Source organism: Engystomops pustulosus, chromosome 6 (genome assembly GCF_040894005.1).
Source record: "Engystomops pustulosus chromosome 6, aEngPut4.maternal, whole genome shotgun sequence".
In the NCBI taxonomy this organism is placed as follows: Eukaryota; Metazoa; Chordata; class Amphibia; order Anura; family Leptodactylidae; genus Engystomops; species Engystomops pustulosus.
In genome coordinates, this window is record NC_092416.1 from 158,650,519 (window position 1) to 158,676,308 (window position 25,790).

At 39.8% G+C, this 25,790-nt stretch overlaps 1 protein-coding gene across 1 annotated transcript in view; it reads right to left on the reverse strand.

Moving 5' to 3' along the window:
- LOC140064816 (protein-glutamine gamma-glutamyltransferase 5-like) overlaps positions 1–20,363 on the reverse strand; it is a 34,662-nt gene extending 14,299 nt beyond the window's left edge. The window contains exons 1-4 of the mRNA XM_072112060.1: positions 20,211–20,363; positions 13,376–13,555; positions 11,758–11,997; positions 4,894–5,012 (exon numbers count right to left, since the gene is read on the reverse strand). Coding sequence (XP_071968161.1) covers positions 4,894–5,012; positions 11,758–11,997; positions 13,376–13,555; positions 20,211–20,220 — 549 coding nt within the window. The 5' untranslated portion in view covers positions 20,221–20,363. The remainder of the gene's footprint in view (positions 1–4,893; positions 5,013–11,757; positions 11,998–13,375; positions 13,556–20,210) is intronic.
- Between the last annotated feature and the right edge of the window lie 5,427 nt (positions 20,364–25,790).

Genomic DNA, 25,790 nt, shown 5'->3' on the forward strand with positions numbered 1-25,790 from the left:
ATTGCAATGTGCTATCAGCACATTGTAATGTATGAGGAGTAAAATCCCCATATACTGCCATACTGTAGTATGGCAGTATATGGTAGGATCGATCAGACAACCTAGGGTTAAAGTACCCTAGGGAATCTGAAAAATAGTAAAAATAAAAATGAAAAAAAAGTTAAAAAAAAAAATTATAATAAAAAAACCTAAAAATTCAAATCACCCCCCCTTTCCCTAGAACTGATATAAATATAAATAAACAGTAAAAATCATAAACACATTAGGTATCGCCGCGTCTGAAAATGCCTGATCTATCAAAATATAATAACGGTTTTTCACTGCGTTTAACCCTGTAACGGAAAATCGCGTCCAAAGTCAAAACTGGCACTTTTTTGCCATTTAAAAAAAAATTAAAAATTCTATTAAAAGTGATCAAAAGGTCGTACAGTCCTAAAAATAATATCATTGAAAACATCATCAAAAGTCGCAAAAGATGGCACCACCCTCAACTCCAAACACCAAAGTCTGAAAAAGTTATAAGCACAAGAAGACGGCAAAATAAAAAAACAATTTTTGTTCATGAGGTTTTAATTTTGTAAATGTATGAAAACATTATAAAACCTATACAAATTTGGCATCCCTGTAATCGTACTGACCCAAAGAATAAATTAGATGTGTCATTTGTGGCGTGAAGTGAAAGCCGTAATATCCAAGCCCACAAGAATACGACACAAATGCGGGCTCTCACCATTTTCACTGCATTTGGAATTTTTTTCCCACTTCCCCGTACATGGCATGGAATATTTAATATCATCACTATGAAGTGCAATTTGTTACGCAAAAAACTAGCCATCACATAGCTTTTTACGTGTAAAAATAAAAAAGTTATAGATTTTTGAAGGTGAGGAGTGAAAAATGGAAATGAAAAAACGTGAAAGGGCCCGGTCCTTAACCGGTTAATGAAACTGAATGTGAATGGCCAGATGAGAATATCCCTTTAAGCCTTTTCAAGCTGGCATGGGATGGGGCCAGAGAAAGCAGAGGAGAAGTACCTGCTCGGACTGGGTATGTGTGTGAGAGTGAATGGATGGAGCAGTGCTGAGTGAGTGAATGTAGTAAGAGGTATGGGAGTTAATGGTTGTGCAACACCCCTGCCAATGTATGGTATGGGTAGGTGTTGCGTAAATGTCCTTCTTCATGCTAGTAGCTACCTGGTGATATTGATCACCTCACTAGGAGGTCTTTGGGAAACTTATTAACTGCAAAAGAAGCCACTGAAAAAGAAGCTTTACTCTTGTAAGGCAAGAGTTAACATGTGAAATTTTATTAACCAATGATATGATGTGTTCTAATTGTAAATCAAGCTGGAAGCTGGTTTGACAATGCTGTCACCTCACTAGGGGAGTTAAAAACCTCATGTGGGAAGGAGCACATGGTCCTGCAGGGTCACTAGATTCCAGAAGCACAGCAGAGTGCAGCACATGTCTGTGCTGCACAAGCCAGTCTAATATTACTAGGGAACAGAGGTGTACCAGGCCAGCTGCCTGACACCTTGGGCAAGTCAGAAGACTATGCCCCAAAGCAGAGGTCCACTGTCCGGAATCGGCTCCATCTACCAGCCCAGCCTGAAGTCACTACCAGGCTGTGAGCAAACTTTCCTGCGGACCTCCTATCTCCTGCTGAACTGGCTGCTGTTGATGTTAGGCTGTTGCCTGCTGTTCGAGTTTACATAAAAAACCATGAGTCGATTTGCACAACGTGCCTCCGTGTGATCACTGAATTAGGCTGCTTCACCATTATGAGCTCCCCACCCTCCATCACCCAGGGATTCCCTACAAACACCTCAGAGGTTGCTGCAGGGAGAACCAGTACATCAGCCTCCCCCTGTACTTTTCTTGCACACACCACCTGCTGGAGACCTGCCAGGTTGTAGGCCCGTCCTCCAGTCCCAATTCCAAGCACCGTGACCATAGCATGCCCAAGGCTGCACTAGTTAGCCACTCCGGTATTCTGGGCCCTGGCTGCCTAGAGCCACCAAGAAAAGTCTAGGCCCCGGTGGGGGATGTTGTCGTTGTAGCAGAGAGGTGGGTGAGTGAATGGTTGTAGCAGCGCTTTGTGAATAAAATGTTGTAATAGAGCTTTGTGAGTGAATGGATGAAGAAGACCTGCATGTTCTGTGCTTGTGTGTAACAAATAAGGCAGTTTTAGTTAGTGTAAAAATCTGGGGTGCGTCTTGTAGTAAGGTTGGTCTTACAGTCCGTAAAATATGGTAAATCACTGTAATAATGACATCACATGTGAACCAAAGACCCATGAGAACTAGCCAAATGCTCTTAAAATCAAAGTAATTACAAGTTTTTAAGATGTGTTCATAATTAGCAATTTTATAATATAATTATAATTTTATAATATTTGTTTAACATCATATGTGTTTTTTTACATTCTTTTTAATTGTAAAAAAATAACTATTTGGGTGTGAACAAAACATACAAGTCTTTATGAGACTTTATGAGCTCTTGTACAGCAGGATAGACAATGAGAACAAGTTGTTTTGCTTTAGCATCTGCTTAAGGTGTTAACATTTAGTTTTTGTGTTGTTTGCTTGCCTAGAGGCTTCTGATAATCCCTTAATGAAAAACTTTTATGTATATGCAAAATCTGTCTCACCGATAATAGCGGAAAAAAAGAGTTAAAATGTAACTTTTAATAGGAGTACAAATGAAAAAGGGATAACCTGTATCAGTATGTGTCACTGTTAGTCTCACCAAACCCTCCAATATGGACACTGGATGTGGATATAAATCACATCCAGTAACCCTATGTAGTTACTTGTATCAGTATTATACTGTAAAGCTCTGCCCTTCCCCCGCCCCACACTTGACATCACACCGAAGCCCATCGGTTCACGGTGGGTAACCAATCAGAATGGTTACCCACGCTCACAACCCATATTACATGTATTACTGTCAAACTATTGACAGTATATACATGACTGGCAGGTAAGTATTTAAAGTTAGAAATGTATATATTTTTACACATTTTTACAGATTAATTTGTTTAGAATTACTTAGGTAAACATAAACCACTAACAAATCTTAACTAATAACTTAATTTCCTATAAACCCGACTTGTATTGCATTCAGTCAATAGCCAGTCCCAGAGTTCAAGGTTTATTTATGTCAACTTCGCCCATGACAATATTCCTAAGCAAAATGTTCTTAGGTTCTGTCCATTTCCTTATCTAGACCCATACCTGCCTGTTTCTCAAATCTGGACCTGTTCTGCTTGCTCTGACCTTTACTACTTGGGTTGTTAGAAGATAGTCTGTCCTGACCTCAGCTTATCCACTGACCACTTCCCTGTTTGTCACATACTGTTGTCACTGGACCTGGCATGGATCAGCTGCCATAAGACTGGGACAACTCCTAAGGGAAATAACTTGGTGGACCCCCGCAAGAAAGACCAGATCTCTGTCCTGTTGTTAAGGGAGCGCTTAAACATGTCCCATTATGGCTTTGAAGTGAGCTCTTTGATACTAGTAATTATTATTATTTGTAATTCCTATGTATATGTCGGAATTGAGGATGAACTACATAAATTAAGATTTAGACCTTTGCACAAACTGTTTGGCGTTTGATGCTACAGTCAGAGTCGGATTAAGGAGTGTGGAGGCCCATGGGCCCAAAATCTGGTGAATGTAGCCCAGACAGAGGTACACATTCACCCATTGGGGCACATTTACTAAGGGTCCGAATTGCGTTTTTCCGCTGGGTTTCCCAAATGTTTCCGATTTGTGCTGAATTGCCCTGGGATTTTAGCGCACGCGATGGGATTGTGGCGCAACGGCGCCAGCTTTCACACGACAGAAATCGGGGGGGAGGGGTGTCCGTCGGAAAACCCGCGGAATTAAAAAAAAAATTGTGTCGTAAAAATAGCACTCACATACACCGAGACGGAGGAAGTGAACTCCGTTGAACTCCGGCGGACTTCAGCACAGCAGCGACACCTAGTGGACATCGGGCGCGCGACCTTAGTGAATCCCGGCAGAACCCGAATCAGCGCCGGAGAATGCACCGCTGGATCGCAACTGGACCGGGTAAGTAAATCTGCCCCATTCTGTTACCAGTCAGTCAACCAGTTCACCCAAGGGGCATCAGGTGTCACTACACGTGCAGCGCAGCTACTAAAAAGCACGGCTGGGCGGGCATGCTCTCACTGACAGAGCAAGTGAGTCTATCAGTCCGGGAGACTGGTGCCAAAGTCGAAGTGGCACTGCCCCAGCAGATATCTCCCAGAGACTGTTAGACATTGCTGGTGGAGGCTTCCTTAAGTGGTGGGGGGGCCAGGACGTGCGCCCCTGGAGCCCTTCCTATAATCTGGCCCTGACTGCAGTAATACTCAGCTACTCCTCTACATACAGTTTATTTAAATTATTGACAAAAAGTAGGATACTAATGGAAAGTTATGACTCCAGTATAAGACTACTGAGGATTTGATTGTTGTCTGTTCCAATGGAAACAAATAGTTGCTAAAGACACAGCGTGAGAAATAAAGTTTTCAACTTACATATATATTGAAAAATGTAAAACATATGCCAAACGTGGAGGTCCCAATTCTAAGACAATCATCAGGAGATTGTGATATTGTGACCCTCCATTCATGGATGAATATCAGTTGGCAGCAGCTATAGCCAATCCTGCTTGTATAGTTAATGTATGGATATTGCATCCCATGTTCTTTTGACTTCATTAACAGTTGGGTGAAGTAACAATACAGGCAACTGGGCATTTGCATTGGCATTGACTACTGCAGTGTCATGCTGTACACATTGCTGTAACCTTGCTCAAGGCAGGTGTATCATGGCTATGTTGGTTAGTAAGGAACCCATGATCATTATTGGCTGCACAATACCTGCCCGAAGTTCCATGGTGTGGTGACAACAAAGTCTTTGCTTCCCTGATACAGTAATCCATATTCATTCATGACATATTCCTGCCTCAAAGCTTCGTCTTCCAGGAAGACATCATCATCTGGAAAGAATGGAATACGAATTGGTTAATGTAATACAGTAAGTGTAACTTACTAACCTTTATAGGATTATAAATATTCTTAATGAACAACAGCTACTTCCAAGTGTAAACACTGAGATATATGAGGTGGATCATTAAAGAGTAATTGCAAAGGTTTTTTTTATAACAAATCAATAGCTTTTGGGACTATGCCTATTAACTTTGTTACCTACAGTACTCCCAGCAGTTTCCCTGCTATCACCCTCAGATTATCTCAGGGCTGCAGTAGCTGCTTCCTCTGCCTGTGCAGAAAAGCCCTGGAGTCCATAGTATAAACAAACTCTACAAACTGGATGGTCTCCCGGGAGGGGCTGCTGCTCACAGAGGAGGAGGTCATGTGACAGAGCTCTCTCTCTCTGTGTATGTAGCAGAGCTGGATGTGTTCCAAGACTGTGGGTACAGATGTCTCCTGCACAGATTTGTGAGGTACAAGATCTTCCTGCTCCCTATTAGTCCCTTCATCCCAGTCTGTGATTCTACAGAACTTTCTTTCTCTCTGCACCTCATGCTGCTCCCCTCCCCCACCTTGTCCTTGGCAGTATCATCTCTGAGCAGATTAACCCTTAGTGCTCACACAGCACAGGCTATAGACTTCATAAACTTATTATTTCTACCACTCATTACATGTTCCCTGCTCCTCCATGTGATGGAAGCTGCCAGGCTGGTCACCATATACATCCTGTATGTGCATTGTGTAATGTTCAGTGGATTTTGTTGTGGAAATCTAAGAAACTAAGACATCATCGGTGGGCAAACTAACTGGCCTCAGCTTGAGGGCATAGATTAACAAACATTAGTCTCCGCCCACATCCCCTCTGGTAAGAAAGATTTTTGTCAAAACACTTTTAGAACAGAAAATGCCATAACTTTGAAAAGGAAAAGGACGAGCAGCATAAAGTGGGCCTCGTTCTGTTTATTTTTAAAGCGGGAGTCACATATATAAATTTGGTAAAATCACTATAACTGTACAGTTACACTTTAATCTATGAAAATTCAAGGCTAAAGAGTAGGAACATTTTTGGAAGTTGAGATTCGTGCTGCTGGCCCCTTTCTGACCACATTTGGATGTATTGTTTTTTTAATGATTTGTCCACTTTAAGTCAAATTTTATAAATCAAGGGATTGCTGCTGTGCTGATCAATTTGGTGTCTCTTGTATAAAAATCTATTCAGCTGTTCAAAAGATCTTTCCCCTGGAAGTTTCCACGTGAACGAGCTCGTACTAGCCAAGGAGATGATAAGAATCCTAAAAATACTCATCTAAAAAAACTGTAAAAACATTTCTCTTCCCCTGAGAAACAAATACAATCATAAACAAGTCACAAAATTGATAGAAAAACAAAAATGATTGAAAGCTTGAACTTAAGCTGAACTCTGAAATGGAAATAGCACCCAAGAGTTTGATGAGCTTACTGCAGAGCATTTCAGCTTTCATAGTAAAGTGCAGACAACAAACTGGCCTTTCCTGTATTCGTGAAGATCCCATATCAGCTTTGCTGTGTAGACTGGGGACACATGACGCATGTTATTGGAACGGGAGTCCTTGTCATTGAAATTTAATGTCTAACTGCAGGCCGGGATAAGCAGACTCACAACACTATACACAGATTGGGCTTTAGGTACATTGGGGCACATTTGCTAAGGTCCTTGAGCCAGTTTTCTGTTGGACTTTGCAAGTTCTTTCTAGTGTAAACTGCTTGCAGAGGTAATTAAAAAGTGTCCACGCCACATTTGTGTCGCACGTGACTTGTTTGTGACACGGCTGCACTATACTTGATGCAACACAAATTTCTGCACTGAAGGGGGAGCCAGATTTAACATGCAAAGTTCGACAGAAGTGTGTCTCACGCCCTGTGATAAAGGTGCACCCTGCATTATACACAGGCAAACTGCACATAGTACACACGGCACTGTTCTTAGTAAATGTTCCCCAGTATGTACGACTTAGGCCTCTTCCACACTAGCGTTGCATTTCACGTCAGGGTGCAATGCGTGAAAAACTGACGTTTTTGGCTGCGTTTTTGTTCCATTTTTCCTTGGAGTAATTAGCGTTTTTGCGTTTTTCACGCGCGTGTTGTTAGCGTTTTTTTTGCGTTTGCGGCGCATTTTTCACGCGCGAGTCAATGGGAGACTCAAGCATTTTTCAAAGGGACCATGGTTTGGGATTAAAATGTGTTATTTAATTGAAAAATAATGTCTTCTGATAAGTTGCAAACATCTGCGATCTATTCTTCACTGTTCCCCGTGTATATTATCTCCCAACAAGTTAGCAGATGTGAAGAACAGTGAAGAATAGAATAAAACCAGTGAACACAGTGAACACAGTGAACACAGGATCATTTAAGAGAAAAACACAGTGAAGAACACAGTGCAGAATAGATTACAGATGTTCGACACATCTGCTTACTTGTCGGGAGATACGCGCGGAACGGTGCGCCCAAAATAGCATGTGAAGAACAATATATATGTGTGTGAAGAACAAATTGCAGATGTTTAAATACATCTGCAATGTGTTCTTCACACATATATATTGTTCTTCACATGCTATTTTGGGCGCACCGTTCCGCGCGTATCTCCCGACAAGTAAGCAGATGTGCCGAACATCTGTAATCTATTCTGCACTGTGTTCTGCACTGTGTTTTTCTCTTAAATGATCCTGTGTTCACTGTGTTCACTGGTTTTATTCTATTCTTCACTGTTCTTCACTGTGTTTTTTTAATTAAATGCTCGATCGCGAGCAGGGGAAATACTGTTATTCTGGTCACCTAGCAACCCTTACGTTTAAAACGCATTGCACTCGCATTGCACTTGCAATGATTGCGAGTGCAATGCGTTTTTGATACGTCCCCATAGACTTGAATGGGGCGTGAAAAACGCGTGTGAAACGCAAAAATAGAGCATGCTGCGATTTTGACGCGCGTGCAAACGAACGCAAGCACGCGCGTGAAAAACAACGCTAATGAAGAAAGAGCCATTGAATACAATGGGGCAGAGTGCAATGCAAGTTCTGCGCGTCAAATGCACGCGCAGAACTCGCGCGTGAAAAACGCCAGTGTAGAAGGGGCTTTATACTCCCTGATGTATAGTACATGATAAATGCAGGCCCCACCTATAGTATCTGCATCTATCTCGAAAATGGAGGTGGGACCTACATCTTTTCGGTCCTGATGACATATCCTGTGGATATATCATTAAAAGAAAATATATGGGGAAACCACTTTAACGCCTTAACGACTTGGCCCTTTTTTGTTTTTTCATTTCCATTTTTGACTCCCCAACTTCATAAATCTGTAACTTTTTAATTTTTACTCGTCAAGAGCTCTGTGGCAGCTTGTTTTTTGCGTTACAAATTGCACTTCATAGTGATGGTATTGAATATTCCATGCCATGTACTGGGAAGCGGGAAAAAAATTCCAAATGCAGTGAAAATGATGAAAAAATGCATTTGAGACGTGTTTTTGTGGGCTTGGATTTTACAGCTTTCGCTGTGTGTCCCAAATGACAGGTCTACTTTATTCTTTGGGTCAGTGTGATCACGGGGACACCAAATTTGTATAGGTTTTATAATATTTTCATTTCCCGAGGCTGTCATAGCGACCGATTGCCGCTCCCCGATGATGTCATGGGGAGCTCATGTCCCGCTATCCTTTTGCAAGCTAGCACCGATTGCGGGTGTTACCGGTAAGTATTGGCTGCGACTTACCGGCTTTGGAGAGAGTTCAGCCCGTGAGCACCCCACACACTCCGTACTATTACGGAGCGCATAGGGAACAGGTTAAACCTATTTATACCGGTTTTATTGCATTTTAACACATTTTCAAAAGTTAAGCAATTGCAAGCACCGAAGAAATTATTATTATTATTATACTATTAATAATATGGGAGCTGATTATATCACCGACTCTCTTATTAACAAAAATAATAATAATATAATAATAATTCTTTTATTTATATAGGACACACAGATTACACAGAGCTGCAGAGGGCTTGTCAAATCAGTCCCTGTCCCCATGGGGCTCACAATCTAATCAACCTATCAGTATGTTTTTGAAGTATGGGAGGAAACCGGAGGACTGGGAGGAAACTCATACAAACTCTTTTCAGATGTTGACCTTTATGGGACATAAACCAGGACCCCAGCACTGCAAGGCTGTAGTGTTAACCACTAAGCTGCCCACTTATTAAATCTCAATGGCTCCCAAAATGCGCTTGGTGTGGCTCCAGGGCGAGCAGGAATGATATGATGGTGGATCCTAATGGTCCTCTGCAGGCTGATTTGCATATCTTATAAACTTTTTTTATACAAAGATATAAGAAATGAAGCTTGGGACACACAGGGATGGGATGGGGAGTACTTACTAGTCATCTACCATCAGGTAATCTGATGGTAAATGTCCTTTAAAGGGGTTGTCCGAGTTTAAAAAAATATATATATATGTGGCCGGAAGCGGGCTGCCTAAAATAATAAAGCTGTACTTACCTTCCGGTGCCCTCCGGTATCCAGCGCTGCTGTCGCTCCGGTCCGGGCGCCATGTAAACAAACATGGCCGCCGGAGCAGCGCTGAATGCAGCGGAGCAGCGCTGCATTCAGCTTCCGGCCGGCCGTGGCCGGGTACGCCTATCCGTCCCTATACACAGCATTGTGTATGGGGGCCGGAAGGTTGTCGTGTCCGTCCGGAAGCTGAATGCAGCGCTGCTCCGGCGGCCATGTTTGTTTACATGGCGCCCGGACCGGAGCGACAGCAGCGCTGGATACGGGAGGGCACCGGAAGGTAAGTACAGCTTTATTGTTTTAGGCAGCCCGCTCCCGGCTACATATATTTTTTTTTCAAAACTCGGACAACCCCTTTAAGTCTAATTTTTATACTGAAAATCCATAAAATGAGTAACTTGTTTTTGACTATAATGACAACACATATAACATAATGTAACTAAGCAAAATGGAAAGAATCCAAACCTCTTCCCTCCTGCCTCACCCCACTCCTTTGTTTAAGGCTGTAACTTGGACCAGATCCAAGATTTTGGATGATCTTAAAACCCACAAATGGAGAAATTGTGCCAAGTATCTCTGTACATCACAGTTCATTAATATCTGGAATCTGGTCTGTGGTTTCAGTAACAAAGTCAAGTGATTTGTAATGTCCGTAGGGGAATCAGTCACATTGCCTAATAAAGCTGCCTCAGAAAGAGGATAACTGTATTAAAGGGATGAGAATCATGAGAACGAGGGCTGACGATTAGGAAATAGGACAATATTACCGTACAAGCTCATTGCTTCTGTGTTACATATCTATGGGAGATATGTGAGATGTGACCTATTAGGTTTGGTAAGACAATTACTGAAATAGGTCAAAAGCTCCGACCTCTCCCTTCTACTTTTCTTGAGAAATGTATGAATCTGTTTTAAAATTTTCCCTACTTCTGTCTATTTTCCAGGTTATTTTTCCGCTGCACATAGCTTGCCAAATCGCTCCCTGTCCCCATGGGGCTCACAATCTAATCAACCTACTGCTATGTTTTGGAGTGTGGGAGGAAACTGGAGGACCTGGAGAAAACCCCACGCAAACACGGAGAGAACAAACAAACTCTTAGCAGATGTTGACCTGGATGGGACTTGAACCCAGTACCCCAGCACTGCAAGGCTGTAGTACTAACCACTGAGCCACCATGCTGCCTTGCCCTGTTATGTTGTGAATTGCAGTCTGTCAAGGGGTTTACTAGCTTGTAATGATGTTGTATTTGATGTGTTTTCTCTTACGCCATAAGTAGAGATGAGTGGACCTGAAGTTCAGCTTCAAGTTCATCATCTGGACAATTCTTGGCAATCCAGACACCGTGGCCAATCTTAGCAATGACTAGTTATAAGGGGCATTCATTTGCCGGATTAGGAACCTGACCGATTGGCCATCTGCTCATCTCTAGTCACAAGTTTCGTTATTTGGTCCAAAGTGGCATCTGATTGCCCAAAGTGGTCTCCACAACCCATGACACTTCAAGCTGCTGTAGGTGGAGCTGCTGCAAACCTGAAGTGCCACAGCTGAATGAGAGTCAGGTAGCCGGAGCAGGATAAATCAACTGTAAGGTTTTTTGTCCCCCCGGGCCTTTACAGTGTTTATGAACCGAACCCATTAATCAAAATCATATAAATGTTAAGGTAAGGGTTGAAGCATATGTATAAAACATCTGGAGCCAAGCTAGCTCTATAATGTTTTCTGCTCCATCAAAGGGATTTTTTCTAATTTTAGGATAGGTCATCAATATCTGATGACTAGGGGAGATTACAGCCTGTTCTGTGACTAATTTGCTATTCGTGAAATCAAGAACAACACTACACAATCTACTGAGCCCTCTACTGATCCAATATTGAGGGCCTATCATGAGGAGAGATCTCCAAAACATTTTCTTGTTTATTTCCTAGTGAAATATTTACATCCTTGTTTTCTCTCAATCCCTTTGTTCTTGAAATATATAATCTCCTGACTACCTGCATAGAATTACCTATAAGATAACATTGTACTGATTATTGTTACAACAATATGCAGTATTAACAAGGGGTCCCCCTAGTGGAGGCCAAAGGCAACCAAACTTTTAACAGGTAACTCTTAGCCATGAGTAACGTACTGATCTGTGAAACAGTATTTATCTGTATCAAACAAGTTATTTTCTCGCATGTTGCGTTACATTGGAAGTTATTATTAGAAGTTTACCTGAGCACCAAGGGTTGAATAGTAGGATGAAGTCACCCAAGTAGTAGGATTTGGTGTTTCCCCAGTAGGTGCCTTCTAGATAGAGACTGTATCGGCCAATACAAGCTTTCACAGAGGTGCAAATAGTCAGAGATAAAGGATTGACTGATTCACTTTCCACTTCAGCGCTCCATGTGTTTTCCCGCAGTCTTGTTACTGGGAATTGTAGAAGGGTCCCTGTTTGCTGAGACGGATATGGACCTGGAGGGAAATCATTAAACGAGAACTTGAATTTATGGCACGATTTATGGGATTCCAAAATAAGTGGCATGAAATCACCAGATTAGGATAAAATGTTTGTGTTACACAGTCTTGTGATGCCTCAAGTCAGGGGGACAACCCTCAAAATAACATGAATGTTAGGGAAGGGCACAGATACTGGTTTCTAAAAAGTCTATTGACAGATGTATCCTAAAGATCTTGCAGAAAACAATGGATGATTTGTTCATCATTGGCTCCCAAAGTGTCATATGTGAATGCTCACAATACCTTAATGGAGATGGAGCAACATTACCCGTTAAAGGAAATCTACTGTACCATCAAAATCCATCAGACTAAACCGTGGACACTTACTCATAGATCCAGGCACCGTGACTTTGTTAATCTTATATTTGTTATTTATGTTTTTATGTGAGTACATTGGACATTGGTATATTCCTTGTGTCGGTCTGCTTTTCACAGTGGATTCTTCTCTTTCTATTTTTATGTATTTTTAATAGTAAGAAGATCAATAATGGTTATTTGCCATGAATTTGTGCTGTTTTGGGTTTTTGTAGTATTAGCGGATTCAGCCAGGCACATTTAGTACCTGGGTGATGTTCTTGTTACTCTTGTGTTTCATATAGTTGTTCATATATATATATTGTTCATATAGTTGTTCCCTTTTGATTTGATTACAAATCAGCTTTTAAATAAATGTTAATCAGGATGAAGTAGGCAGGCAGGAAGATACATTGAGCCATTCTTTGGGCTATGTTAACCTCCCCCCAAAGCACTTCAGATCAGTCAATTGTATCTTCTGGACAGCCTACTTATTGCATGTCACTCTCTTCCTACTTGATCACAATTCCTGCACAACTATAAGAAACTCTAATTTTGATTACAGATTAATTAATCTATTATTTTAAGTTTGAAAGGCTACGTTTTAGTGATAGATTTCCCTTATAGAGGTATTCTGAACATCTTCAAAACGTTATTAGGGAAAGAAAATAGGACAACCCGCTTGAGAACTGAAGGGTCCAAGATTCAGCTCAAATTCAGTAGTAGTTTGCTGAGTAGTAACATCAGAAATGGAAATCACTTCCGGTCCCTGGGACCAGACCCTTTAACATGTAAGGGTTTTTTATGCTTATCATTCTTTCTACTTTAGGAATTCCCATTTTATGATCTTCCCTTTTTTTTTTGGAGACCGCTACTAATCAGGTAAAATTCCTTACATACTCAATTAATGTTTTCCTATTTCTTTGAGAGAACAAGTGCAGTTTTGGAAGTTCTTTTTAACGGGACTTATAAAAAGCTCCATTTTATGTCAAATGACCATAGATCTTGGGCTATGTTTTGCTGTTGTCACTATAATTACCTGTTTGGGCTGTAAGTTTCAAGTTATCCAACTTATCTTCTGTTCCTCTGTTGTAAAACAACAATGTGATGCTGAAGGGTTGTCCTCTGCGAAGATAAAGTTCCTTGCCCCGGATACTCTGAGTTCTGTGCTCTTGGCCATTTTTGAGTTTGTTGGCATCGATCCTGGAGATTTCTGGCGCTGTAATAGAGTACAGAAGGTGGATGGAGATAATTGTTGAAAGACAGGAGTGTGATGGAATTTGGTAAGTATATAGTTACAGCATCTGAAGCAAGAAAGAATGTAAATTGACTAGAAAAAAATGTTACATGATCTATTAACCTCTTAACTACAGGTTACACAAAATTAAAGTCTACAAAATAATAAGAATAAAATGAATGAAGGGCTCTTCTAAAGTGTCATCTTCACAATATACTTATTTCTATTTCGGGATACAAATGTTTCCTGGCTTATCGTCTATCCCTTGCCTAGGATATCTCGAGCTGATTGGGATGACCAACTTCAAAAAGAGTCTGAACTCTTTCAAGGTATTGCATAAGTTCTGACCTGCAAACTTATTCCGTATGTCAGGCAGTTGGGAGAACCTGCCTCCGTAGTTGATCCTGCTCTAATATAGAATGGCACAGTGGTCTACCAGAGAAGACTGAGATAGTGGGAGCCTGTGTTTTGGCACAGTGTTGGAACTAGCCAACAAAATCAGACCAGCATTGGACATACTTGGTCCAATCTTCTTCAAATGAAAGACCTCTTATACATTTTTATCTTTTCTTTATAGTGCAATACAGTAAGAACCAAAGGAGAATTATTGTGTATATCTACTGGAAATAAACTTGTGGTCACTTATTGCTCTATGAACATAGATGACGTCAGAGGACCTATTGTCAACCAGGTCTGGAATGTTTCTCCATGCCGGACTGTCAACTGAAAGAACTTGCTTTCCTTGATCTCTGTCTATTGTAAGCTCTTGCATGTAGTCATTTTGTTTTTACAGAAATATTATTTTTGTGAATTGTAAAAATTATTTCCAAAAAAACATGTAGATATGTAAACCTGTATGTCCCGTCAATCACGACTAATATTCCTTCTGTCACACCTGAGAGATGTGGCTTAATACCAGCAAAATCTATGAATATTTGAACTGTAACTTTTGAACTAGCCTAATGTTTTTAAATTTTTGTTTTGTTTTAGTCTTTAGTCATTTTTTAAAATTATGAGGTATTTAGAATTTCAGATAATTATTGTTCAATTTATATACCGTATATACTCGAGTATAAGCCGACCCAAGTATAAGCCGAGGCCCCTAATTTTACCCCAAAAACCTGGTAAAACCTATATTTTTTTACTCAAGTATCACCCGAGTTTGGGTTTTCAGCACATTTTTTTTTGTGCTGAAAAACTAGGCTTATACTCAAGTATATATGGTAGTTTAGTGGAGTAAAATAAGGTCCTTTTAAGATGATTCTTGGCTGCAAAAGTTTTGGGTTATTATGTGGCAGTTTTCAGTTGTCGGGTCCCTAATGGTGTCATGTATATGGTATATTGATTTGTAATCATAAGTGCTTATTGGAATTTTGCCATACTAATTCTTCGACACAATTGTCAAAAGAATAATATTTCTCACTGTTTTGTGAGAAATAAAGTTATCTTAAAAATAGAATAGAAATGTGTACCTATAGAATTGAAGGTGTCATCCATATCCACAGTATTAGGGCACATGTTTCTGATCAAAGCAGTCGTGTACCCAGCAATGATGAAAACAAGGGCCACCAGTGCTCCATATGAATAAACCAGCACAGCATTCACTTCATTAGGTCTGCAAGACTTTCACCAGAGTAAATGGAGCACTGGTAAGATAACCAAATGAATGCTTCCAAAGTATGCATCTCCTGAGAGCAATTCCAGACCCTTAATCTCGTAATGGCTAGGTGTCCAAGGGTCCAACTCAAATCCCAAACGATCAGACACTTGCCTCATTTTATGTAAATAAGGGATGAGTAAATGCAGTGGTACAACTGAACAGCAGAAATATGTATTGGGGGCAAAATTTTTGGTAATTTACCAATACAGTTGGTCCCTGGGTTATGTACAAGATAGGATCCATCGGTTTGTTCTTAAGTTGAATTTGTATGTTTGTCAAAACTAATAATTGGAGCTCCAGACAATATATTTTTTTTTTTTGCCCCAGTGACAATTAGATTTTCAAAATTTTAGCTCCAATGAAACCAAGGATTATTAATAAAACTTCATTACAGACACCTTACAGCTGATCATTGCAGCCTGGGAGTAAAGTAAAGCATCCAGAGAGGTCACAGCGGGCAGAGGGGGTCTGTCTGTAACTAACCGTCGTTTGTAAGTCAAGTGTCCTTAAGTAGGGGACCGCCTGTAGGCATCTATTAAAAGTCAGGAGGCTTCACTCTACATATCAAGAATAATGTGCAAAACATTTAATAGATGTATATTGGTAAATTGGTAAATTACCTAATATCCTGCCCCCACACACATATACACACATTACAGAAACATGAGCTAAAGTGGCCAAGCCATTCAACTTGACCATTTAGTGCATAGCAGCCATTCACTGGAATGCTTGGCATGTATTATTACATGAGAGCTTCAGACAGATCTACCGGGCTCTTGATTTCTACATGGTGTTTATGACATCATGTCTAGTGAAGGACTGGTGAACCCTACACTTAAGTATTCCTGTAGAATGAACCTTTGAAATGAATCCTTCCATAGATAATTATTATTTATACTATGTAGTTGTATTTGCTCCACCTTTTGAATCCAAGTACAATACATTATAACCTGTGCCATCAACTTTCTGACCTAGCAATTTTAAAAAATTATTGACGGTAGTCTCACTAGTCTAACAATGACACATGTAGTACTGTATATGTTTCTGCAGACACTACATCTCAATTATATATTATGCTAGATAGTTGCATACCTGCTCTGAGCTGTAACAAAATAGAATGGGTTAACAGCAAATATATTTTCTATCTATCTGTATCTGATTGTCTCTGACTGTCTCTGTTTGAATGTCTCTCTGGTTGTCTAGGTCTCTTGCTGTCTCTATCTCTGACTGTCTCTGTCTCTGTCTCTAACTCTGACTATCCCTGTTTCTCACTGTCTCCGTCAGTCTCTGACTGTCTCTGACTGTCTCTCATGGTCTATTTCTGTCTCACTATCTGACTGTCTCTGTCTAACTGTCTCTGTCTCCAACTGTCTCTGTCTCCATTTGTCTCCATCTGTGTCTCTTAGTCTGTTTTTTTCTATCGTCTCACACATAAATTGTCTTATACATATTGCCGATAGTAACCAATCAAAGTTAAGAGCTCATATTTATGACCTGTGGAAAAATAGCAACCAATTACGGCTCAGCTTCTACCTGCCACAGCAGTCAGCAGATAAGGGCTCCTGCACATGGTTGTTAATTAATGTATTTTGGAAAGAGCAGGGTAAAAATTTTGAAAAAAATAAAATTTTCTTTAGCGAACATACATATACTTACACAAATACATACACTCAACCTTTTTTTTTAGATATATTCTTCATTTTACGCTCCACTTTTGCATCAAACAAATGTCAATCTGCCTGTAATATTTTGTTATTTTTAAACCATGGAATACTGTTAATGGGGGTTTAATTAAATGGAATAGGGGTGTTATGTATAAAAAAATAATTTGGGGATCTGCTGCATATAATATTAATTATAGGGACCAAGTTTATTATAAATATAAATTTGGGGGTCGGTATGTAACATAATAGATTGAGGGGGCACTGTATGTAATATTTTAGATTTTCTGAGATTATGTAACATTTATTTTGGAGGATTAATGTTTGTTATTCTTTAGTCCGGGGAATAGTATATATTAGAAAACATATAGGGGTCGCAGTGGTTATATTACATATATTTATATGCATAGGTCACAGTGTATTTTCCATATACGTGGGGAGGTTTATAAAACAGTTATGCTTTATATTTTTAATATTTATGTTTTATATATATATACGATAAGAAAATACAAGCAGCATACTAGACGTCTTGATCAGGTGGGTGCAGGCAACACAGGACTGGGCCTTAAGTCCTCCAGATAGAAATTTGGAGAAAATATATATATATGATATTGAATCAGTTATGATACATGTGAGTGGCAATATATTATATGTGATATGGTAAAAAGAATGGCCAATTATAATGTGAGGGGTATATTTAATATATATAGGGGCACAACATAGTCTGTTGTGGTGTGAGGGCTATGTTTGGTATATATGTAGCAAAAGGTTGTGAGGCAAGTTTGTTAACAAGAAGTGGAAATGTGGGAAAGACAAAGACATATGGGGGGGGGGGATTAAACAATGGCTGGGAGAAGTTTCTATGAGGATTTGTACTTGATGGAGCCACTCCTGACAGTGTATGTTATTTCTGTAGGCACTGAACAAACTTCTACATTGTGAGGCAACTCTCATCATTTGCAGCATCAATTATATAGTGTCCAATATCAGCTTTCAAAAATAAAATACATATTTAAAAAATTGCCCCCAATAGTCTACATAGCAGTGACTAGAATCCAGACCTTGTGGATTTTTTTCTACAAAGTGTTTACAAACTGTCTATGTGTAATCATTGTGTTTTTATGGAAAGGTAATTTTTGTTGACTCCTTTGATGGTGGAGGCTGTCTCCATAAAACATGTTACACACACCTGCCATTTACCTCTACATGTTCTCCTGTCAATCACTACCAACGTTCCTCCTGGTCACACCTGAAAAATATTTGTTGATGCCAGAAACATCTATAAACTTTTCCATTGAGAAACACCGTGATACTGTTATTTAGAGTTATTGGGTGTAGCCCATGAACCCTATTGGAAACTCAATTGGAGCTAAGACAATGGGGCAGATTTACTTACCTGGTCCTGTCATGATCCTGCGGCGCATTGTCCGATGAGGATTCGGGTCTGCCGCGATTCACTAAGATCGTGCGCCCAAGTTCCTGCATCGATCGCTTCTACGCCAAGGTCCACCGGAGTTCACCTGCTTCTTCCCGGTGCTAGTAAGTGCGTGTCTTGTGATACATTTCTAAATGTTAAATCTTGCGCGTTGTCCGAATCCGTCAGGTTGTCCGACAGCCTCCCGATTTCTGTCGCGTGCAAGCCGGCGTCAATGCACCAAAATTAGGTCGGGTGCGAATCCAGGGGCAATTTGGCGCAAAAAGGAAATTGTCGGGAAACCCGACGAAAATGTGTCCGACGGACCGTTAGTAAATGTCTTATTTCCTCAGCAGGACTTGACTTTCTAGGATGCGATATGGACTCAATCTTTATGTTAGGTCATCTAGTGGCTGTGAATTGTTATGGGGGTTTGTATTTTGGCCTTATGGATGATAACTGTTGGACACATGATTAAAAGAAGGAGCAGGCTCAGAAAATGAATACAGCACTAGAACCAAGATCCAGATAACAATACAGCAACAGAATAGAGCACAGAACATAAATACAGGAACAGAACCAAACTCAGTAGATAAATAAAGCACCAGAAGAAAACTCTGTACAAAAATATTGCACCAGAACCAAGCACTATAGTATTCCAAATGAATTTACAGATATACATACCACTTTAATATGTTTTTATACATGTAGATATACATGAGTATATACATATAAACAGTGTCCCGTATGTGTTTATAAATTATGTAAGTATTAGCATAACTATATATATATATATATATATATATATATATATATATATATATATATATACATATGTGTGTATACAATGTCCTCTTTAATGTGCGGAGAGAGAGAGGGAGAGAGATCCCATTAAATTCCCTCTTTTTAATAAAGATAGATATACATATACAGTAGCCCCCCTATAACTAATTTATATTTATGATGTCACACAATGATGACATCAATGACATCAATCGCTATAAATAGTATTTGTGTGTTAAAGGTAGATTTATAAGAAGTGTCAGTTCTAGTTGCTCATGGCAACCAATCAGACCTCAGCTTTCATTTTCTTACAGCTGTTTATAAAATTAAAGCTCTGATTGGTTCTCATGGTCAACTAGAAGAGTTTTACCTCTGACACTTCTGATGAATCTCATACGCTAGTGATTCTAGTATAGTCTGAAGCAGGTGTGGAGTGGAGGTCTTTACACATGAAATTAATATATAGAAAACAACATACAAAAAAACAAACATTCAAAGCTAGAATTATAGAACATACACAGGGATGTAACATTAGGGTTATATTAGTTTTTTTAGCCTGTAAATTTGTCACCAAAAACTGTCACAATTGTGAATTTGTACAATACTGACAAACTTTCTTTGAAGTGTGACAGCTGACAAGTCCAATAGCATAGGACAGTGATGATGAACCTTTTAGAGACAGAGTGCCCAAACTACAACAAAAACCTACTTTTATGTCGCACAGTGCCAACATGACAATTTAAGCCGTTACCTATTGATATCTGCTGTATCACAAGTTCTGAGGACACCAATACAATAGAAAGCAGGAGACATTTGGGTTGTAGCTTCCCTCCAGGGTCCCCTGAAGACCACTGGCAACAGTGCACAGGGGCTGTACAGTCCCTGAGTAGCACCAGACAGAAAAACAAGAATATGACATTAAAAATGCACCAAAAGAACTGCAAAATAAAACAGAACTGATGTGAGTAGACTGCTGGAAGAGAAATCTTTCCTAATTTCTCTACAATTTGGCTCTAAAGTCATCTTACCGGCCTGAAGAAACTTTTTTGAAGGATTCAATAGCTGCTTCACAGGAGGAAATATGATATTACAATGAATATTTGCTATCAGGATACTTACGGTAAGCCATAGCGAGCAGCTCTTCTGCTGCTTGTGCTTTGTACAGACTGAGATGGATTATCCAGGGATGAATCAATGCTTTAACATCGCTGAACTTCTAACCCAGCCTCCACCTATTGTACATGTCCCTGCCCAGATCCTCCGTTGACTGAATATCTAAATTATGGGAAGCAAACTTATAAAATTTGAGTGATATGGCACAATGTGTCCCACAACTCCTGGCATTGCTACATGTTAGAGGAATGAGGGTAAGGCTGGCAAACCTTGCAACTGGAGGAAAAGGAATATACTGAACATTGACATTTTCTTTAAAGGGAATCTGTCACCAGGGATCTCATTTTCACTAAAGACAGGTTGCAGAAGCTTATTACACCTGCAGTGCAAATCTGCCTGTCTGCCTTTTATAAGCATTTGCATTACAATAATGTGTGTTATAACTTACCTTGCATCCTGACAAAATCCTGGGGTAGTTACAGGGGTTGGGCTTTGGTTTGGATGCATTTCAAAAAACAACATGTGCCTTGTCTGTGCTGCTCCATCCTCAGAGCTTGGGCCCAAGTCACATGCTTGTTTGAAATGCATCCAAACCAAAGCCCAACCCCTGTGACTACCCCAGGATTTTGTCAGGATGCAAGGATGTAAGTTATAACACAGAATTATATTGTAATGCTAATGCTTAGAAAAGGCAGAGAGGCAATTTTGCACTGCAGGTGTCATGGGCTTTTACAATCTGTTTTTTGGTGAAAATGAGGTCCCCGGTGACAGGTTCCCTTTAACTTAGTCTAATGGGTATTTCAAGAAATCAACAGAAGAGTCAAGTCAAAGAGAAATACAATAAAGCCCCTTAACATTTCGTGTTTCCCAAATTGTACTGTATTATTGAGTTATTACAGTTGCAACACTTTTACTCCCAACCCATATACACATATACATTCAGTGAGTGTGCATGTGGAACTGTAAGGACTTATCTAGCCCAAGTCAGCCAATGAGAACCCTCTAATACAGATAGTCCCCGGGTTACGTACAGCATTCTTTAGGTTTGTTCTTAAGTGGAAGTCAGAACTGTATATTTTATAATTGTAACTACAGCCAAAATTTTTGGTTGTCCCAGTGACAATTTTCACATTATTTTCGGTGTAATTGAACCAAGGATTATCAATAAAGCTTCATTACAGCCATGGACTAATATAAAGCATCCAGAGAGCTTCACCAAAGGTCACAGGGGTCAGACAAGTTTGTATGTAACTTGGGTCGTCTGTAAGTCGGGTGTCCTTAAGTAGGGAACTGTCTGTATATCTAAAAAATAAAATCCAAGACACATAGCTTTGAGATAACTGGAAAACAACCAACATTACATGATGCTCCATATGTGACCTGATGAAATCCTCTTTCCCCTTTCCTTTTGTTCTCTGTTCAACCCAAATACCAAGGGCAAAATATGCTATATTCCCCGGGCTCTGATCTCACAGTTTTCTTTAACATTTATAAAAGAGAAAAAAACATCCGTTACAACCAGACGCATATCAGCCAATAAACCCAAATCTTAGGAAAGTAAGAAAACCTCTCATCAATGAAGGAAGGAAAGCCTTTAGCGACAGTTCCCCTTCTTCTTCTGTCAGCTCCTCGTTTTTCATGTCATCAACATATCAGGGGTCTCAAAATTAAATAAAGTTTTACATTTTATCTTATGTAACCCCGCTAAAAGAAATGCTTTTTGGCCACTCAAATAATTTGCATCTGGTTACTTCTTGGGGCCAGCAATGGCCTAAGGCAGTGGTGGCGAACCTATGGCACGGGTGCCAGAGGTGGCACTCGGAGCTCTTTCTGTGGGCACCCGGACCTTCACCCCAATTTAGAGTTTGCCAGATAGGACTCAAGGCTTTCCCCTGTGATCCAATACAGCCCAGGACGTGCCATGCTCAGCGCTTTTTTAAAGCAACATCAAGAAGCAGAAGGTGTGGATAGCGATGGATTATCGTTGGAGCTCCTGCTCTGGGTCCCCTGATCCTTCCTCTTCAGGGGACCCTGGCGGGAAGCTACGATCCACATTTCTCAATTATCTTTCAATTGTATTGGTGAACTCAGGACGCCAATTCAATTAAAACCTGAGATACAGCAGGTTCCAATAAGTTACTGCTTAAATTGTCATGTTGGCACTTCGAGACATATAAGTGGGTTTTGGTTGTAGTTTGGGCACTCTGTCTCCAAAAGGTTCACCATCACTGGCCTAAGGGGAAGGGTCAGGACGCCACCATACATATTTAGTATTTTCCATTAACAGAACACTATAGTTAAATGGATGCACGATTGCGCTAAATACTTTGTAAAATTCTGATTTTGAAATTATGTTGGTATTTCAAAAAATCTTAAGAGGTAATTGCAAAAAAACTATGCACTCATTACACATAACATTCAAAAAGCTCTTTTATGTGAATTACATTTCCATGGAATTGATGTCCTGAAGGGAAAAAACACCTCACCAAAAAGACAAAATTTTTCATGGCCCAGTAGCCTTTAGAAACAAAAACTGTTTTTTGTGGGACCAAGTATGACGCATGGACCATACACTGACCATCTACTGACAAAGACATGGAGAAAAACACAAAGGTCTGTTTTTTTAAGCATGAAGGAAACCCCCTCAATTTTACAATTCCACATTTGAGGTCAAAGTTATTTCCATAATCTTATGCTTTTCTGGAATATATAAATTGTCACTTATCTACTGTAGCACAGCTATTAGTCGGTCTAGTTTCGACTTAATTTTCTGCTGCACCCACTGAAATTTCTAGCACTTGGACTGAATATTTTTGGAGCCAGGTCTAGGTCACCCCTTTTCCTGAGGCAATTCCCCTTTTTCAGACAAGTCAGGAAAATTGCTTAGAAATTGTCTAAAACCCTCAATAAATGTTGGGAAATACATTTTATGTTCAAATTACTCCAGAATAGACAGATTTATAAATCTTCCTCATTCTGTATAGAAGATATAAGGGTAATAGGTCCTTCACAGCCCGGTTTTTGGAAATGGTTCTATGTCTGTGAAGTTCTACCTTGTACAGTGTTACGTGTGCATCAAGTTGAGTTTCCAAACTTTTATTTCTCTTTAAAACTTTTATGGTGAATGACAAGTTCATTAGCAAAATATAATTTTGTCAACAGTGCCGAACATTTTAGGTCCATCAACTTCATGAGTCTAACCCTGCACCGGTCTATTCACAGACACATTCATAAAACTGCCTTCATAAGTTCATGAAGAGATTAAGATTGGATGTTAAGGATTAATTCTGACACGGTTTTACTGTTAATTGCCTCGCACCTCCTTGTAGGAGAGCACATCATTATTTTACAGCTTCAAAACACATTTTCAATTTTGTGCAAAATAAATTTCACTTCTTGTTTTTATTTTACAACCAGGCAGAATGTCTCCTGCTAAATGACTCCTTCAAACATCCCTGTGTAAGATCGGTCTCCATCTGTCTTCCACACCAATAATTGAGAGTGGCAAAATTTTACACAGACTATAATTATAAATACTGACATTACAATAAAACATTACAATCTGAAACATACCTGATAGAACTGTCCTGGGGTACTGGTATTGGTGTGGTTCTGTCCAGCTGCTCTCCAGAGCATTGAATGTGGGGTGGTGGCCCTGGTGCTATAAGTGCACACCGTAGATTGAGCCACAGTGGTTGGTATGTACACTATTGTCGAGGTCCCACTCATCGCACGACTATGTGCCACCTGGAACAGACGTGCCTCATGGCAAACGTGGCCCTGAACCTGCCACCACTTCCATCAACGTTATTAGCTCTACTTAACTTTAAGGTCTACTTTAACAATAAGTTTCCAAAGTTTAAATAGGTGTTTTAGAGTTAAGAGACGAAATATTTATCAAATGGATATCAGCTAACAAGCATTACAATAGTAATAAAGATTCATTAAGAATCAATAATGTCGAGCACCAATGGGCTTCTTGTCTGCAATTCTCCTCCATGATTACAAACTGTTAGGAGGATGGGATGGACCTTATTTCATTTCTTCCTTCTTTTCTTCATTTTTTGGAATTTATTTTTCTGTTTTGCTTACTCATTTTCTTTCATATTTCATCAAGAATGTGGTAACTGAATGTTCATTTGAAGTGTTGGATAGGATATTTTAACACGTCACTCCAATATGGAGAATTTAGAAATGGTCGGTGCACAAGTAGGTTACTAGCCCTTCTTAAATATCAACAACAATAACTCAGCACCTCCGGGTAGTAATATGTGATAGTTATTCTTTATTGAAAACGTTGATTGGCACATTCGTTTCATTTGGCGTTTTGGTCACAAGACCTTCATCAGAAACGGATGGAGCAGGAAAATGAATGGTAGGCCGGTGGCCATCATCAGCAGTACAAGTAAACGGAGTACAGTGACCACTTAGGAAGCACTACTTTTATTTCCTATTTTCATTCAAGCAGAAGGCGGTAATTTAAAGCACAGGTGGTCCCCTACTTAAGGACACCCGATGTACAGATGACCCCTAGTTACTTAATGCATTATGCCCCCTGTGACCTCTGGTGAAGCTCTCTGAATGCTTTATTATAGTCCCAGGCTGCAATGATCAGCTGCAAGGTATCTGTAATGAAGCTTCATTAATAATAATCCTTGGTCCCATTACGGCAAAAACAATTTAAACTCCAATTGTCACTGGGGCAAAAAAATTTTTGGTCTGGATCTACAATTATAAAATATACAGTTTCGACTTACATACAAGTTTAACTTAAGAACAGACCTCTGGAACCTATCTTGTACGTAACCCAGGCACTGCCTGTATAAGGGTTATTTTTTTTTTTAGGACGGTAAAGAGATTACTATTAGAGAACAAATGTACTTCCTGCCTGTTTCTGTCACCCATTTACACATATCTAAAATTAAGAAGCACATCAACGCCTTCCTCGTAGTGACAGTATTAATCAACAGATCATTAGTACATTTATCACTTCCAAACATTTTAAAAAATCACATGGTTCACATGAAAGTCTGTAGAGGGTCATTCCTTCAAAAAAATAAAAAAATGTTTTAACTTAATGGAAGTAGAGACTTTTAGATCTTTGATGGACCCTTCTTCTATATGTCCCTGTTCGTCAATGTGGTAAAACCTGTCAACAGGTTATGAGATCAGTAATTGATGCCATCATCGTCTTCTATTACTGTTCCAATTGGAAAATTCAAAGTGCAAGTGGTATTAACAGTAAAAAATTATTACCAGGATGTGAAGAATACCGGGTCTTTAATTCATTCCACTTCAACAACTCCTCCCAAAATAGGTTTTCAAACCAAAATCTTTATGTCTACACAGATCTCTGAATTTGAGCAGCATTTGTAAAAGGTGAAAAGTGGAATAAGAGCTATTGAAGATTTCAGCTACCCTGTCAGCCTACCCTCGAGCCCAGTTATCCTTCCAGCCTGCCCTGCAGCCCAGTTATCCTTCCAGCCTGTCGGGGAACCCAGCTATCCTGCCAGCCTGTCCTGGAGCCCAGCTATCCTGCCAACCTGCCCTGAAGCCCAGCTATCCTGCCAACCTTCCCCCAGAGGC